The 12,536-nt window shown below is 41.9% G+C and overlaps 1 protein-coding gene across 1 annotated transcript in view; it reads right to left on the bottom strand.

The window, feature by feature from the left end:
• Window positions 1-740: 740 nt before the first annotated feature.
• Window positions 741-12,536, bottom strand: part of RNF138 (ring finger protein 138) — a 98,358-nt gene continuing 86,562 nt past the window's right edge. The window contains exons 5-7 of the mRNA XM_069218892.1: window positions 6,410-6,509; window positions 4,778-4,885; window positions 741-1,079 (exon numbers count right to left, since the gene is read on the bottom strand). Coding sequence (XP_069074993.1) covers window positions 1,011-1,079; window positions 4,778-4,885; window positions 6,410-6,509 — 277 coding nt within the window. The 3' untranslated portion in view covers window positions 741-1,010. The remainder of the gene's footprint in view (window positions 1,080-4,777; window positions 4,886-6,409; window positions 6,510-12,536) is intronic.

The raw sequence follows: 12,536 nt of genomic DNA, 5'->3' as shown, positions 1-12,536 counted from the left end.
GGCTCCACTGGTAACTGCAGGGGGTTAATGTTTGCAACAAGTGTTAAAAGTAGGCATAACATTCCTTGCAAACCCAGAGGGGTTTACTTAGAGTGAATAAACTCCCCCTCCTCCCCCCATTGACTGAGAAGTAAGGTATGTTGTAGTAATAAATTAAACCTTTATTAAGCAAAAATCCACAATTAAGATATAAAGAAGATGAGACAAATTTAACACATATAAAAATAACTTACAGGTTGAGATTAAGAGGAGAAACCAGATGCAAGTGCTGTTCTAGAGCCCAGCACCTACAACTTGTTCCAAACACAATTACTTTAAACAATGCTACTTGTGTTACACATCTTAGCTGACAAAATACAAATTAATACAAAGATGCTTTGGCTTTATCCCACTTGAATGTGGCACCGACTTTCCAGGAACAACCCTATAACACGACACCCCTTCTTTTCTCAGTTCACACTGCTCATTACACATGGGCATTTCACGATCCATTTTTGTTTCCAAAGGAGAAGTAATTGCATATCTCAAAGGTAAAAAATAATAAGCCATGGACCCACCGAGTAATGGCAAATAGTTTCTGATGTCCGAGCATTCCCACAGCCAAACCCATTTATCCACCAGGCTCAGTACTCCTTAGGAGAGTTTCCTCCTGTGGAATTCCAAACACCGACTGCAAGACTTGTGGGTCAAAATCTTAGCTGCGCTGTGATTAAGGAAAACTGGTTTATTGACCCGGAAAATCAATGTCTTATCTATAATGGGGCGTGTCAGCTTTATGGAGCCTGTGTCTGCGGATAGCGTGATTATTAAAACTAACTGTGACCAAGGACCATTGATGCATCACAAGTATATTAAAAAATTCCAGTACATATAATCCGGACTACGTGTGGCCCTTGAAGTTGTTACACGTTTATGTTCGTAAAGTTCCTATGATTTCCTTTTCTTCAAGTAGATTCCCCCCGCGCCCAGGTTTCAATGTCAACTGCAAAGCCGAAGGACAACAAGCCACTTCAGAAGTTGGTCAAGTAGGACTCTGCCAAAGCAGCCTCAAACTGGGCATCTTCATCCAGATGGGGGCTCTAAGAAAGGGTAAAACACAAAACCATGGTTTATCCAGCTGTTCACTGATACAGCAACATGGCTGCCAAGCGCCGATTAGAACAGATTTCGCAATACTCCCCAATTTCAGCGCAGGAAGGTGCACTGGAGGTAGATGTTCTATAGGACTGGCCTATCAAGCTACTAAAATCCCCAGTTACCTCAATCCTACAATATTACCATAACGCAGCATTTGATGTACTTACATTTCACTGTAAATTCATCACAGTTATACTCTCGAAAACTGTTGGCCAAGAGAAAGATCCACAGAGTAAACATTTCTTAACAAATTAGAAGTTATTTCTTGAACTTAATTATCCCTGAGATAGTCACATTTCGCTGCACCGCCATGCATCAGCCTATTCGATGCAATAATGTGGTTGTCAAGTTGCATTTTACCTCTTCACTATAATTCTGAACACTCATCACGAAAGAAAAATTAAACTCAGTGTTGCACTTTCGAGTATTGTTTTCATTCCAGAATTACTATGTATTGAATTAGCAAGTTTGAACAACCACGCCTAAACAATGAAAACATTACTACATTAGCTTTGTGCCATTATTTAGTGGCACTCAATGATCATGTGAAAATAATACACAGTGATAATCAAGCATGGTCCGAAATGCTATTTACTATTCTACCTGCAATTGTGCATCTCGAGGAGGCTGGTTGTTGTACCTTTCTCAACCTGTGGTCATTGATAACATCAACAAGTAGTAGATTTAAACCTATTTAGAAATCGGAAAAACCTAAGCCTCGGAAAACTAACTGTAGAACATTAGCTGTGTTTGTGCACGTTTGTATAAACTATTTCAACACTCGTCATTACCAAAGCATTATCTAAGCACGTTCTAATTCTAAGAAGTGTTTAAATTACACAAAAAGTCAAAAAGATTTGGCGTTTAACTCATATCGGTTACAATGTGCGAGACGTCAGAAAACACTTGGTACGCACACATCTCATGAAAGCAAATACTTTTGTTTTATTTTCTTAAACTCTATTTCAGTTGGCACTTCTTCCTCTAGCTCTAGAAGGGTTTGCTAGAATCTTGTGTCATCCCAATTAATGTGCAGCATGCAAAACAAGCATTTGCAAAGGCAAACGTCAGACCTTGAAGAACACAGACTTTGCCAATGCTGATTTTGTGCCCAACAGATGGCCATCTTTGAATAGGTTTATTGACTCAAAGCAAAATCCATTTAAAGATGGCCTACAGGAATGTGCAGGAATTTGGCCTGCATGTTCACCATTTAGAGCGGATGAAAAATACACAGTCTTGGAAAGCAGGACAGGATGTATTTGTGCCCATCCGACCTTTGAACAAGGAAGAAAAGGAAAGGAGTCTATCATCCATTCTTTTGTCTAACAGAAACCACTGTTTTTTTTCCTTCTTGGAACCTTTTCGCTTGTGGGTATCCTGAGGAGAAAGCATCATATATGCTCTTATGACCAAGATCAGAAACAGAGGCTTCACACTGGAGAAATTTTAGGTGCAATAGTCCTGCATTTGAAAGAGGAGGATCGGGGGAGGGACCAGTTTTTATAACTAGGAGGCTCTAAGCCCCTGGTCTCCTGCACCAAAATGGCAACAATATCCTTTTAGGGCCAAAGCAGAGCTTGGTAGAAAAGAACAATTTTTTACAAAAAATAATTTTGCCAACAAGTATGTACTTGCTTGGACGACCTCAGGATCAGGCTTAGGAACTGGAGTATAAATAGTTTAATTTGCGAGTAACACGCTTTTGTGCAGTCAGCTTTCTAGAAATTCACTGAAGGGCTGTAGATTGCCACAGGAGGTGGCTAATGATACCACTCCCCACTGCTGAAGTATGCTCTGTTGCACTTTTTATTCAGGAGTATAGAATAGATTCAAACTTTGTCCCATGATTAGCCTGTGCCAGAAGTATTCCCAACAGCGACTGGACCGTGTAAGTGGCATAAATGTTAAAGAAGATGGCAAACTTCATTACAGAGAACAACTCTTGCTGGCACTTCTACTAGACACCTGCAGCTTCTCGAGAAGCCTCCTCTGAGATAAATAAACCACCTTCAAGGAGTCTACCATGAACATCATCACAAAATCTCTTTCAGGGGAGCTACTGAGTAGTATCCAATTCCACATCTTGTAAACCTGCTACCCTTATTTTGGGCACTGTATGCATCACCGCATTAATGGAGGGGAATTCGGTGCATTTTCACAAGCCATGAACTGTCCCCCTCACAGGGAGTATTATCCACCTACAGTGGATGGAGAATGAAGCACTGGTGCATGAATGAGTTGCAAGATCTGTGAAAGCAGACCCCACGCTCCCAGCAAGAAAGCAGTTTTTGACAGCAAATAATTCCCCATGCAGTCTGCAGCACAACCAGAAGCCTTTCAGCCGTACCCCTTTCTGTAAAGATTTTCTATTGCCGCAGACCTGTACAAAAAACCCAACCTGATATAAATAAGAGTAGCGGGAGGATTTCAAAGACTCTTCAAACTCCACATGATCCCGTCAGTTGTTTCCAAACGTTTACTGGAATCTCGTTCCGTAAGCGTCCAGCTTGGGTAGAAAGCACTGTAGCGCCGAGGTACGAGAGCGGTGGCAACAGTGGGAAACGGTTTTGTGAAGCGAGCATAAAAACTTTCAAGTTGATCTGCTTAGAGACCAGAAGCCAATGCAGTGTGGCAATGGCAGGGGACATCTAATTTATCCTCTCCCAAAGTAGATAGAGGGTGGTTGCATGTTCAAACAAATGTGGTTTTTGAAGCAAAACTTTGGAGCAACATAGTGCCCATAACAAAAGGCAAGCAGAGCTAAAAATCCAATTGCCGACAGGCATTTTTTTTTAGGAAAAGGGGGAACAACATTAAAAACTTTCCGGGACTCATGAGGGTGTCAGAGTCAGTTTTGAATCGAATTTAAGCCACAGATCTTAACCTCCGAGATGAGAATAGGTAGGGATACCAAGGGTGTATGCCAGAAATGAGAAGACATTAGTACATAAAAACACGAGGCTCTTATGAAAGAAAAGTACTCGTTTTGTTCATTGGGGCAATTGTACAGTGGTCCCGTTTCAGAGGTCAGACTCCGATGACAAAGAGGAGCCTTTATGAATGCAGAATAAGAAACACATTCAACAGGGGTTAAAGAATAAGGGGGAAGTGTGGGGAAGACAAAGCTATATGTCCAGGAGTTTCTCTTTCAAAAAGCTTGAAGAAGGTAGATCAGCCTGAGATGAGGCTTTATTGCCTCATCCAGGGACAAGAAAGAGGTGAGTTTTTAATCTAGCCCTATAGCCCGCTGACAAGGGGGCTATACCAGTTGTTAAAATCCCTGAAGCAGAGTTATAGGCCCGAGCCACAAGCAGAGCCTTTAACGAGGGAGGGCCTTTAACAACGGTATAGCTCAAGGCAGAAGGGCTATCAGGCTAATAAAACATTTCAGCCACTAAGGATAGAATGTTGTAAATTAAAAAAGAAGAAACAAATAGAAAAATAGTAATTATAAGCCCAGAGCCACTCCATCGCCTTCAAATGGAGGTCACAACGTTCCAGTGTTCGAAAGGGCAGCATTTCCAACTTCGGTGTCGCAAAACACAAGATGGGATTCATTCATTTGCACTTTGTGATTCTCTGGCACAGATACAAGCAAATCAAACAGCAAAAGAAATCGTAATAAAAACATATTTACCATAAAGTCATCATAGTCGAACCGGTGTCTTCTGTTTAGATGGTCCAGAAGATTGCTCCTTTCCATACTGTGCTCTGCCCAGGGCAGAGACGCACAAATAGGGCATTCCTACGTGGACAGGTTAAAGATCAGCATCTGAACTGTGCAGGAGTATTAATTTGACTTTTTGTTAAAGCAATTTACATAGCTTATGAAATATGTTATGGAGAAAATGGTGAAAAAAACCGCCCATAAAGTTGCTGCAATTGACATCCTTTGTGGTATGTGGAACAATAGTCTATTTTTTGCAGTTTTATATACACAGGACAATAATTTCTTTTTGTTTGTTGTTTTTAACCTTTTTTGCAGTATATTCGCCAAAAGACACCAGAGCATTTACAGGAGTACCAAATGACTTTACACAAGGTTATTTAAGGCACGAGGATATTAAGTAATTTGCCCACAATCGCAGAAAGTCGAGTTAGGCTCATCATCGTTTGAGTGTTTCTCATAAAAACAAAATCATACACACTGTATTATGGCAAATATGGTCTTCAAATGTGTTTTGTAGGACGCTGTAAATGTATGGTCTTCAAACACGTGTCTAAAAAGCAAAAAGTCTTTGCAAAAAGTAAAATGATATAGATGTATAGAATTATGCAAAGTAAACTATTAAAGTTGTCTTATAGAACACCCAAGTTAAATACCGGCCACTTTCAGGACTTTTTTCCCCCCAATAAATAAAATTTTGCGATCGTACTCCGTGTTCATGGGGATTTGTTCTAGTCCGTGCTTATGCAAGTCAACATACTTTTCGCTCCTACAGGCACCATCATAGGTGCTTCATTGGAGGGGGTACAGATTATGTACGTGGCACATCGATTACATATCGAAATAGCTAGCAAAACAGTTTGATGTTGACGCTCGCATGCTGTTTAAAACTGTTTTCTATATTCTTAACTTTCTTGACCAAAAATATATCTTAAAATGATCTTTAAGCAGTTCCAGGAGATGTGACGTGCATTTGTGATGGGTTTGTCCTGGCGAATGATCTCTAATTTAAGGGACTAAAACATACATTGATCAGCGTAAACAGAAATTACCTGTAGCATCACCCTTGCTCAAATAATGCTTGCAAGCAGAGCGATTTAAATATCTGTTGAATATCTGCACTATGGTAGTATCGATATCTTTCAATACGCCATGCACATACCTTGGAATATGAAACGCTATCTACATTACCACTTATATTTTATGTGTATTTGTTGATAAACTTTTTCATCCAACACTTTATTTTAACTCGTTTGCAAATCTCTGATACAACCAATAAAGTGGAGATGAGAAGGGTGGTCTAAACAGAATGTGTGAAAATATGAAAATAATGGTTGGATAATTTTCCATAGGGCACCCTTTCCAATTGTCTTACTGTTAATAGAAGAAATAAAACAGAAATCCTCAGATGAATTATATTTTATCACAATACAAATGTTGCTCAAAACACTATAATAGATGGTTTCCAGTTCAATGTACAGCAATTTTATTTCACACATGAGTTTGGAATGAACAATAAGAAGCAACATTCATTATTTTCACATGAAACCAGTCGGGGGCAGATAAAATAATAAAATCATAAGATAGTACACGTGAACTTACCAATGTAGCTGCTTCGTAACTGTGTTCTCGGTTGAAATGAGCCACAAAACTTTTCCTGTCCAAGTTGCGTCGCTTGCAAACTGGGCATTCAAACAACTGACTGCAAATAAGAGTGAAGAGATCAAGTTAATGGAATAGACGTCAAAATTCAGACATAAAACCAAGCACTATAACACTGGTTAAGTCATGAATGAATAAAAAAATAAGACTCTTTAGCACATTCATTATGTACACAGCATTAATAAATACACTGAGCACAGTGGTCGGCACCAGCATTTAATGGTCAACTACGACACTTATCACAGTGTACCACATGGTGGCGCTGTCTGTTAAACTTGGAGATGAGCAAAACAGTTGTTTATTAATTCAAGGGGCCCGAAATACTTTGAATTGTCACACTTGTAAGAGTGTGATGTTCAGTCTAGGGTGACCACCCGTCCCTAAATTTCACGGTCTGCCCGTAATTTCGCCCTGCTGTCCATTGTCCATGATGAAAGCTTTAAAGGACGGCATTTGTCCGTAATTTTAGCCTTTCACTTAAAGGGCAAGGGAGGCAGGGCGAAATTACACGGAGAGGAGTTTCCCCAACTGGGCTGGATGGCAGGGGGTCTCCTGTTCTCTGAGGGAGGGAGGGGTAGACAGATAAGAAAAGGCCTTCTTGCCAGGGGGTCTCCTTCCCTAAAGACATGCAAATGTGGGCAACTGGGAAATCTGCAAATACAAAGGGGCTTGAAAACCTGCATTGACTTTACTAAAGGAGTCACTTGAAGTTTTCTGGTGGCAAAGATGTTTCTTTCAGAGAGGTATTGTAATGGTGTTCCAAGGTGAGCTGTTGAGTGTGTGGTTTTAATGGAGTGTTATACATTTTTTTATCACTAGGTATAAACTGTATATTATTCAAATCTGTATTTGAGAAGCACTTTTTATTTAACCAAAATGTATTTGCGCATTTTGTAGCAGCCTTTAATATGATGTAATTGGATTTTTCACAGTTCTTTCAGGTACCTCGGTACCTCATAGTACTAACAAACATTGGCAAAGCCAATAGGTCTCATCTACGAAAGAGTTATTGGCTTTGCTAATGTGCTTTAGCCATTAGCCATGTTATACACCAGAGTAGCTGCTGTTCAGCATGGCTTAAAGCTAGTGGCATAGTGGTGTGGAGTAGAGTGGCATAGGAGCAGTGGCGTAGAGCCCAGTGGTACAAAGTACAGTGGGGTACAGTGCAGTTGTTTAGAGTGAGTTAGCGTAGAGTGCAGTGGTTTAGAGTGCAGTGGCATGGGACAGAGTAGAGTGGCATAGAGTGCAGTGGAGTAGAGTGGCATACAATAGAGTAGCAGAGAGAGCAGTAGTGTAGAGTGGTGCAGTGGCATAGATTGCAGAGTAGACTCACATTGCAGGGAGTGCAGTGGTGTAGTGTAGAGTGGTGCAGAATAGGGCAAAGTGCTGTAGAGTGGAGTGATGCAGAGTAGAGTGGCATAGAGTGCAGTGGCATAGAATGCAGTAGTAAATAGTACATTGGTGTATAGTACGGTGGTGGAGAGTGCAACACTGCAGAGTAGAGTGTCAGTGCAGTGATGTAGAGTGGAGTAGAGTGGCACAGAGCAGTGGCGTAGAGTACAGTGGTACAGAGTAGAGGGCATTGGCGTACAGTACAGTTGTTTAGAGTGCATTGGCGCAGAGTGCAGTGGCATAGTGGCATGGGGTAGAGTTACATAGAGTGCAGTGGAGTAGAGTGGCATAAAATAGAGTAGCAGAGAGTGCAGTAATGCAGAGGGGTGCAGTGTCAGAGTGCAGAGTAGACTCATATGGCATAGAGTGTAGTGGTGTAGAGTAGAGTATAGTGCCTAGAGTGCAGTGGCATAGCGTAGAGTGGTGTAGAGTGCCAGTGCAGTGGTGTAGAGTGGTACAGAGAACAGTGGCATAGAGTACAGTGGTGCAGAGTAAAGGGCAGTGCAGTTGTTTAGAGTGCACTGGTGTATAGTGCAGTTGCATAGAGTGGAATTGGGCAGAGTAGAGTGGCATAGAATGCAGTGGAATAGAGTATATTGGTGCAAAATGCAGTAGTACAGGGCAGAGTGGTGTAGAGTATGGTGGCGGCCAGAGCAGTGTTGAAGAGTGTCAGCTTGCAGTGGTGTCGAGTGCATTGAATTAGAGTGCAGTGGTCAGAGTGGTATAGAGTACAGTGGCGTAGAATAGATTGTTTCAGAGTAGAGTGCAGTTGCATAGAGTGGAGAGGTGCAGGGTAGAGTGCAGTGGCATAGAATGCAGTGGCACAGAGTGCAGTGGCATAAAGTAGATTATTTCACAGTAGAGTGAGGTGGCTTAGAGTGGAGAAGTGCAGGTTAGAGTGGAGTTGTATAAAGTAGCATAGAGTGTGATGTCATAGAGTAAAGTAGTGTAGAGTGCCGTGGCATAGAGTGCAGAGGTGCAGAGTAGATTAGAATGATGTACAGTGTATTGATGTAGAGTGCAGGGGCATAGAGTTGAGTGCTACAGCGTAAAGTGCATTAGCATAGTGTATTAGCTTAGAGTTCAGTGGCGTACAGTGCAGCGTTGCAGAATGGCAGAGAGTGGAGTTGTGCGGATTAGATTGGTGTTGCCTAGACTAGAGTGGTATGGCGTGCAGACGAGCAGAGCGCAGTGGTGTAGAGAGGCGCAAAGTGCACTGGCTCAGAGTAGAGTAGTACATAGAAGAGTAGAGAGTCATAGTGCGAAGAAGCATAGAGAGCAGTGGCATAATGTGGAGTGGTTCCAAATGGAGAAGAGAACAGTGGCATGGAGTGGCGTAAAGTGGAGTGATACAGAGTAGGGTGCAAGTCTGATATATTCTGAAGTCTATTTAAATGTTGTCATGTGATAGAAAAAACTCTTTCCTAATCCCAGTATCCAGCAAGATTGTTGCATAAATCCTCTCACTTTGAAGTCGGAGAAAGGAAAGTAAACACTAAGTTCCCACCGAAGACAGAGCCTGACATTTGACTTTGTTCTTTGAATGCACAGCAAATATGATAAGATAAGAACAAGATTTACAGGCCTTTTTACAGAAAGGGAGCACTCTACAGGATACTGTAAATAAGGTTTTGGCAAGGGAAGGGACGAATTCAAGCTGCATAGCCTAAAACAAATAAAGCCAGCAAATTGAAAGCAACAAATTGTGAGTTACAAACCACAAGGCCAATATTAAGCAACGGGCAGAATGCATTCACAAGGAAGCACTATGAATTTACTTAAAGTGACAGCTGTGGGATACTTTGTGGGGAAAGTCCAGTATTTTATTTCTATATCTTGCAGAGGTTTGACTTCATCAATCACCCAGGTAGTATGACAAGAAGACCTGGAGTGGTTTCCATGTTGCAGGATAGGTCTGTACACCCATTCTATCAGTTTGCCACCATTCCCTATGGTACAGAGCTTCTGGCACACCTCTTGTAGGGTTAGTGCTAGGTAGCAGACATGAAATAGGGCATTTAATGATTATTTAAGGTGGTTGTAAATAATGAGTTGAACGGGGTGAAGATGGTAGTCTGCCACAAGGGTTTGGAAATTTAGTAGCTCACTGTTCAGAAACAAAGTCCCCAATTTTAAGACACCTGCAACATGCCACTGATGGAGTTGGTCTGAGCAAAGCCATCCTGTGCGAGTGGGAAGGCTTAGCAAAGGTAGTGCAGGAGATTAGGGTTTCTTCGTGTCAGTGAGTTTACAGGTTCTGACAAGGCAAGAGAAAGCCATACATGATAACCCCGGATGGTGATCCATAGAATGGTCAGTAGGAAACAATGAGCAGTGCATTAAGCCTTCCTTAAAAGTCTTTACTGATAAACCCCATCTCATGCAGGGAGGTGGGCAGAAAGCCAGTGAGCCACCCATTGGACATCCGCAGCTGAATAAAAGCATTCTAAGTCCAGAAGATCTAATCCACCGCAGTCACAGTTAGCTTTAGAGTGGAAAGAGCTCCCGATTGCGCCGCAGCGACCAAATCAGATGTGTGGCCTGTCTGAAGAAGGATTGAAGGATGAGCAGGGGAAGGTTTGCAAAATAATACTATCATTGGGGTAGCACACCATCTTCGCTAGTGCAACATGGCCTCTACAGAAAGCAGAAGAGAAGACCAAAAAGCAAACTGGGCTTGGAGAGACCGTTCGCTCTGCCGAGATTTTCATCGTGGAAATCAGTGTAAGAATGGTAGATATTAATCACTAGGTATCAAAAGGTAACTGGTTCCCAGTTCAATCTGAGATCTAATTGTATATTAAGGCGAAAACAGTGACATATGTTAAAGAAACACTAATTACATTTTAAAATGTGTAAATTTTGTTTGTGCAATTTACATCCCAAATATTTTGAAGATTCTATGTGTACTTGACACTTAGGGATAACCCAGATCTCTAGTTTGGCTTTTGCTCAATTTCAAAACCATATAAAGACATGGACTAAGCGGGCAATTGCCTTGCACAACCTTGCAAGGGGTCTGGCCCCTGCTCACCCCTCACAAGCACTAACAGCGAACCATTGCACCAGAAGAGTTTGCCAAGGTGGATGGGTGTTGATTGTTCAACCACTTGACAGTGCCCCTTCTGTTTCGCTCCTGTGTGCAGACAACTCCCCAGGTACCCAATACCTTCAAATAGTCTTGGTGGACCCATCTTGTCTGATTTTAGGAATTGTCCCACCTTGTTCTTTTCTTCTTTATTTATCCAGTTGTTAGCAACAACCCTTTGAATTAATTGCCGTGGATCTCCCATTTGATCTCGATTTCATCCTACTCTTTTATTATCTTTGATTGGTAGTCCGGGCTCCCATTTCTGAGATAAATGTAGAGTCCCAAACATACACTCTAGCGCAGTGAGACTACAGACAATTTATGGGTACATCACATCCTGTCATTAGGTGTGAGACTGTCACCCACACCATCTGCCCTGCCTCTTTAAAAAAAAATTAGGTTGAAAGTCCATGGGCGGTTGGGGTAAGCCAGATGTTTTTGTTCAATTTGTTTAAACTAGCATAAGATTAATTACCTTAATGTTTCCCAAACTGTTTGCCAGAGGTTTTGAAATGTTTAGAAACATAATCAAAATGTTGCTGTTACTTTCTCTTCAGGAAAGATCGGGTAGATTTGGGTAGGGGTGATGGCCTTGCCGTGAAGGGCATTAATTTACTACTGAACAAGGACGTAATGTGACACCTGAATGTAGCACACCAGGAGGCAATCACAAAAGGTCCACAGTGAATAAATAGTGCTACGTTAAAAAAGAGTACATAAATGCACTGACAACATAGTGAGGCATGGCCTCTCTTGCGTATGTCTGTAAAACTGACGTTTGTTCTTGAATTTTTGTCCTGAATTTTTACCCTTTGTCCTGAATTTTTGTCCTGAATTTTGACCCATTGTCCTGAATTTTTTACAGTCCTGTCCAGAATTTGCCTCAATGCCAGGTGGTCACCCTATGTTCAGTAGTTGTGTTGGTAGTGGCATTGGCAGCGCTGGAAGGGACAACATGTAGTGCAAGATGCAGTGACCTCCGGAGGAGGGCCCTGGCACTTTTTATTTTTATTTTGTTTACATATTAAGCACGGACTAAGGAGGGGGATCTTGGGAACCCTTCCACTCGGTGCTTCAGGAACCACAGTCCTCACTTGGAGCAGATTAGATAGGCCTTGTCTGAAGCAGGGCAGATGCAAAGTGACATATTTGGAAAGGCAAACATCCCTACAAGCATAGGCGGTACAGAGGAGACTCAGTTGAGTAAAATGGCTTATACTGCTTTTCCTTAATGGAGTGCCCATACTTCCCATGTGCACCCACTCCCTCAAGTAGGGGTAAACATGGGAAGACTTGGAGGTAGCTGGAACTGCCATAGAAGACATTATCCAGAAGCGACCGCAACCTCTCCATTCCAAGTAGGCAGAAACAAAACTCCTGGAGTGATTTCATCCCAGGAAGAGTTGCATAAAAAGCATACTTTGCTACGTTCTGTTTATACTCTTACATACTAAAGTTGTCAGTAAAGCCCAATCGTCTTCCACCAGGTACAGTGCGCTACTCCGACAAGTAGAAACCTGTCTTCCTTCATTGCTTCTCCGTCCAACAACGCCAAACACAATCATGCTCTGAAGGCACATCAGT

Source organism: Pleurodeles waltl, chromosome 2_2, assembly GCF_031143425.1.
Source record: "Pleurodeles waltl isolate 20211129_DDA chromosome 2_2, aPleWal1.hap1.20221129, whole genome shotgun sequence".
NCBI lineage: Eukaryota > Metazoa > Chordata > Amphibia > Caudata > Salamandridae > Pleurodeles > Pleurodeles waltl.
This window is presented reverse-complemented; position numbering and strand designations above follow the sequence as displayed.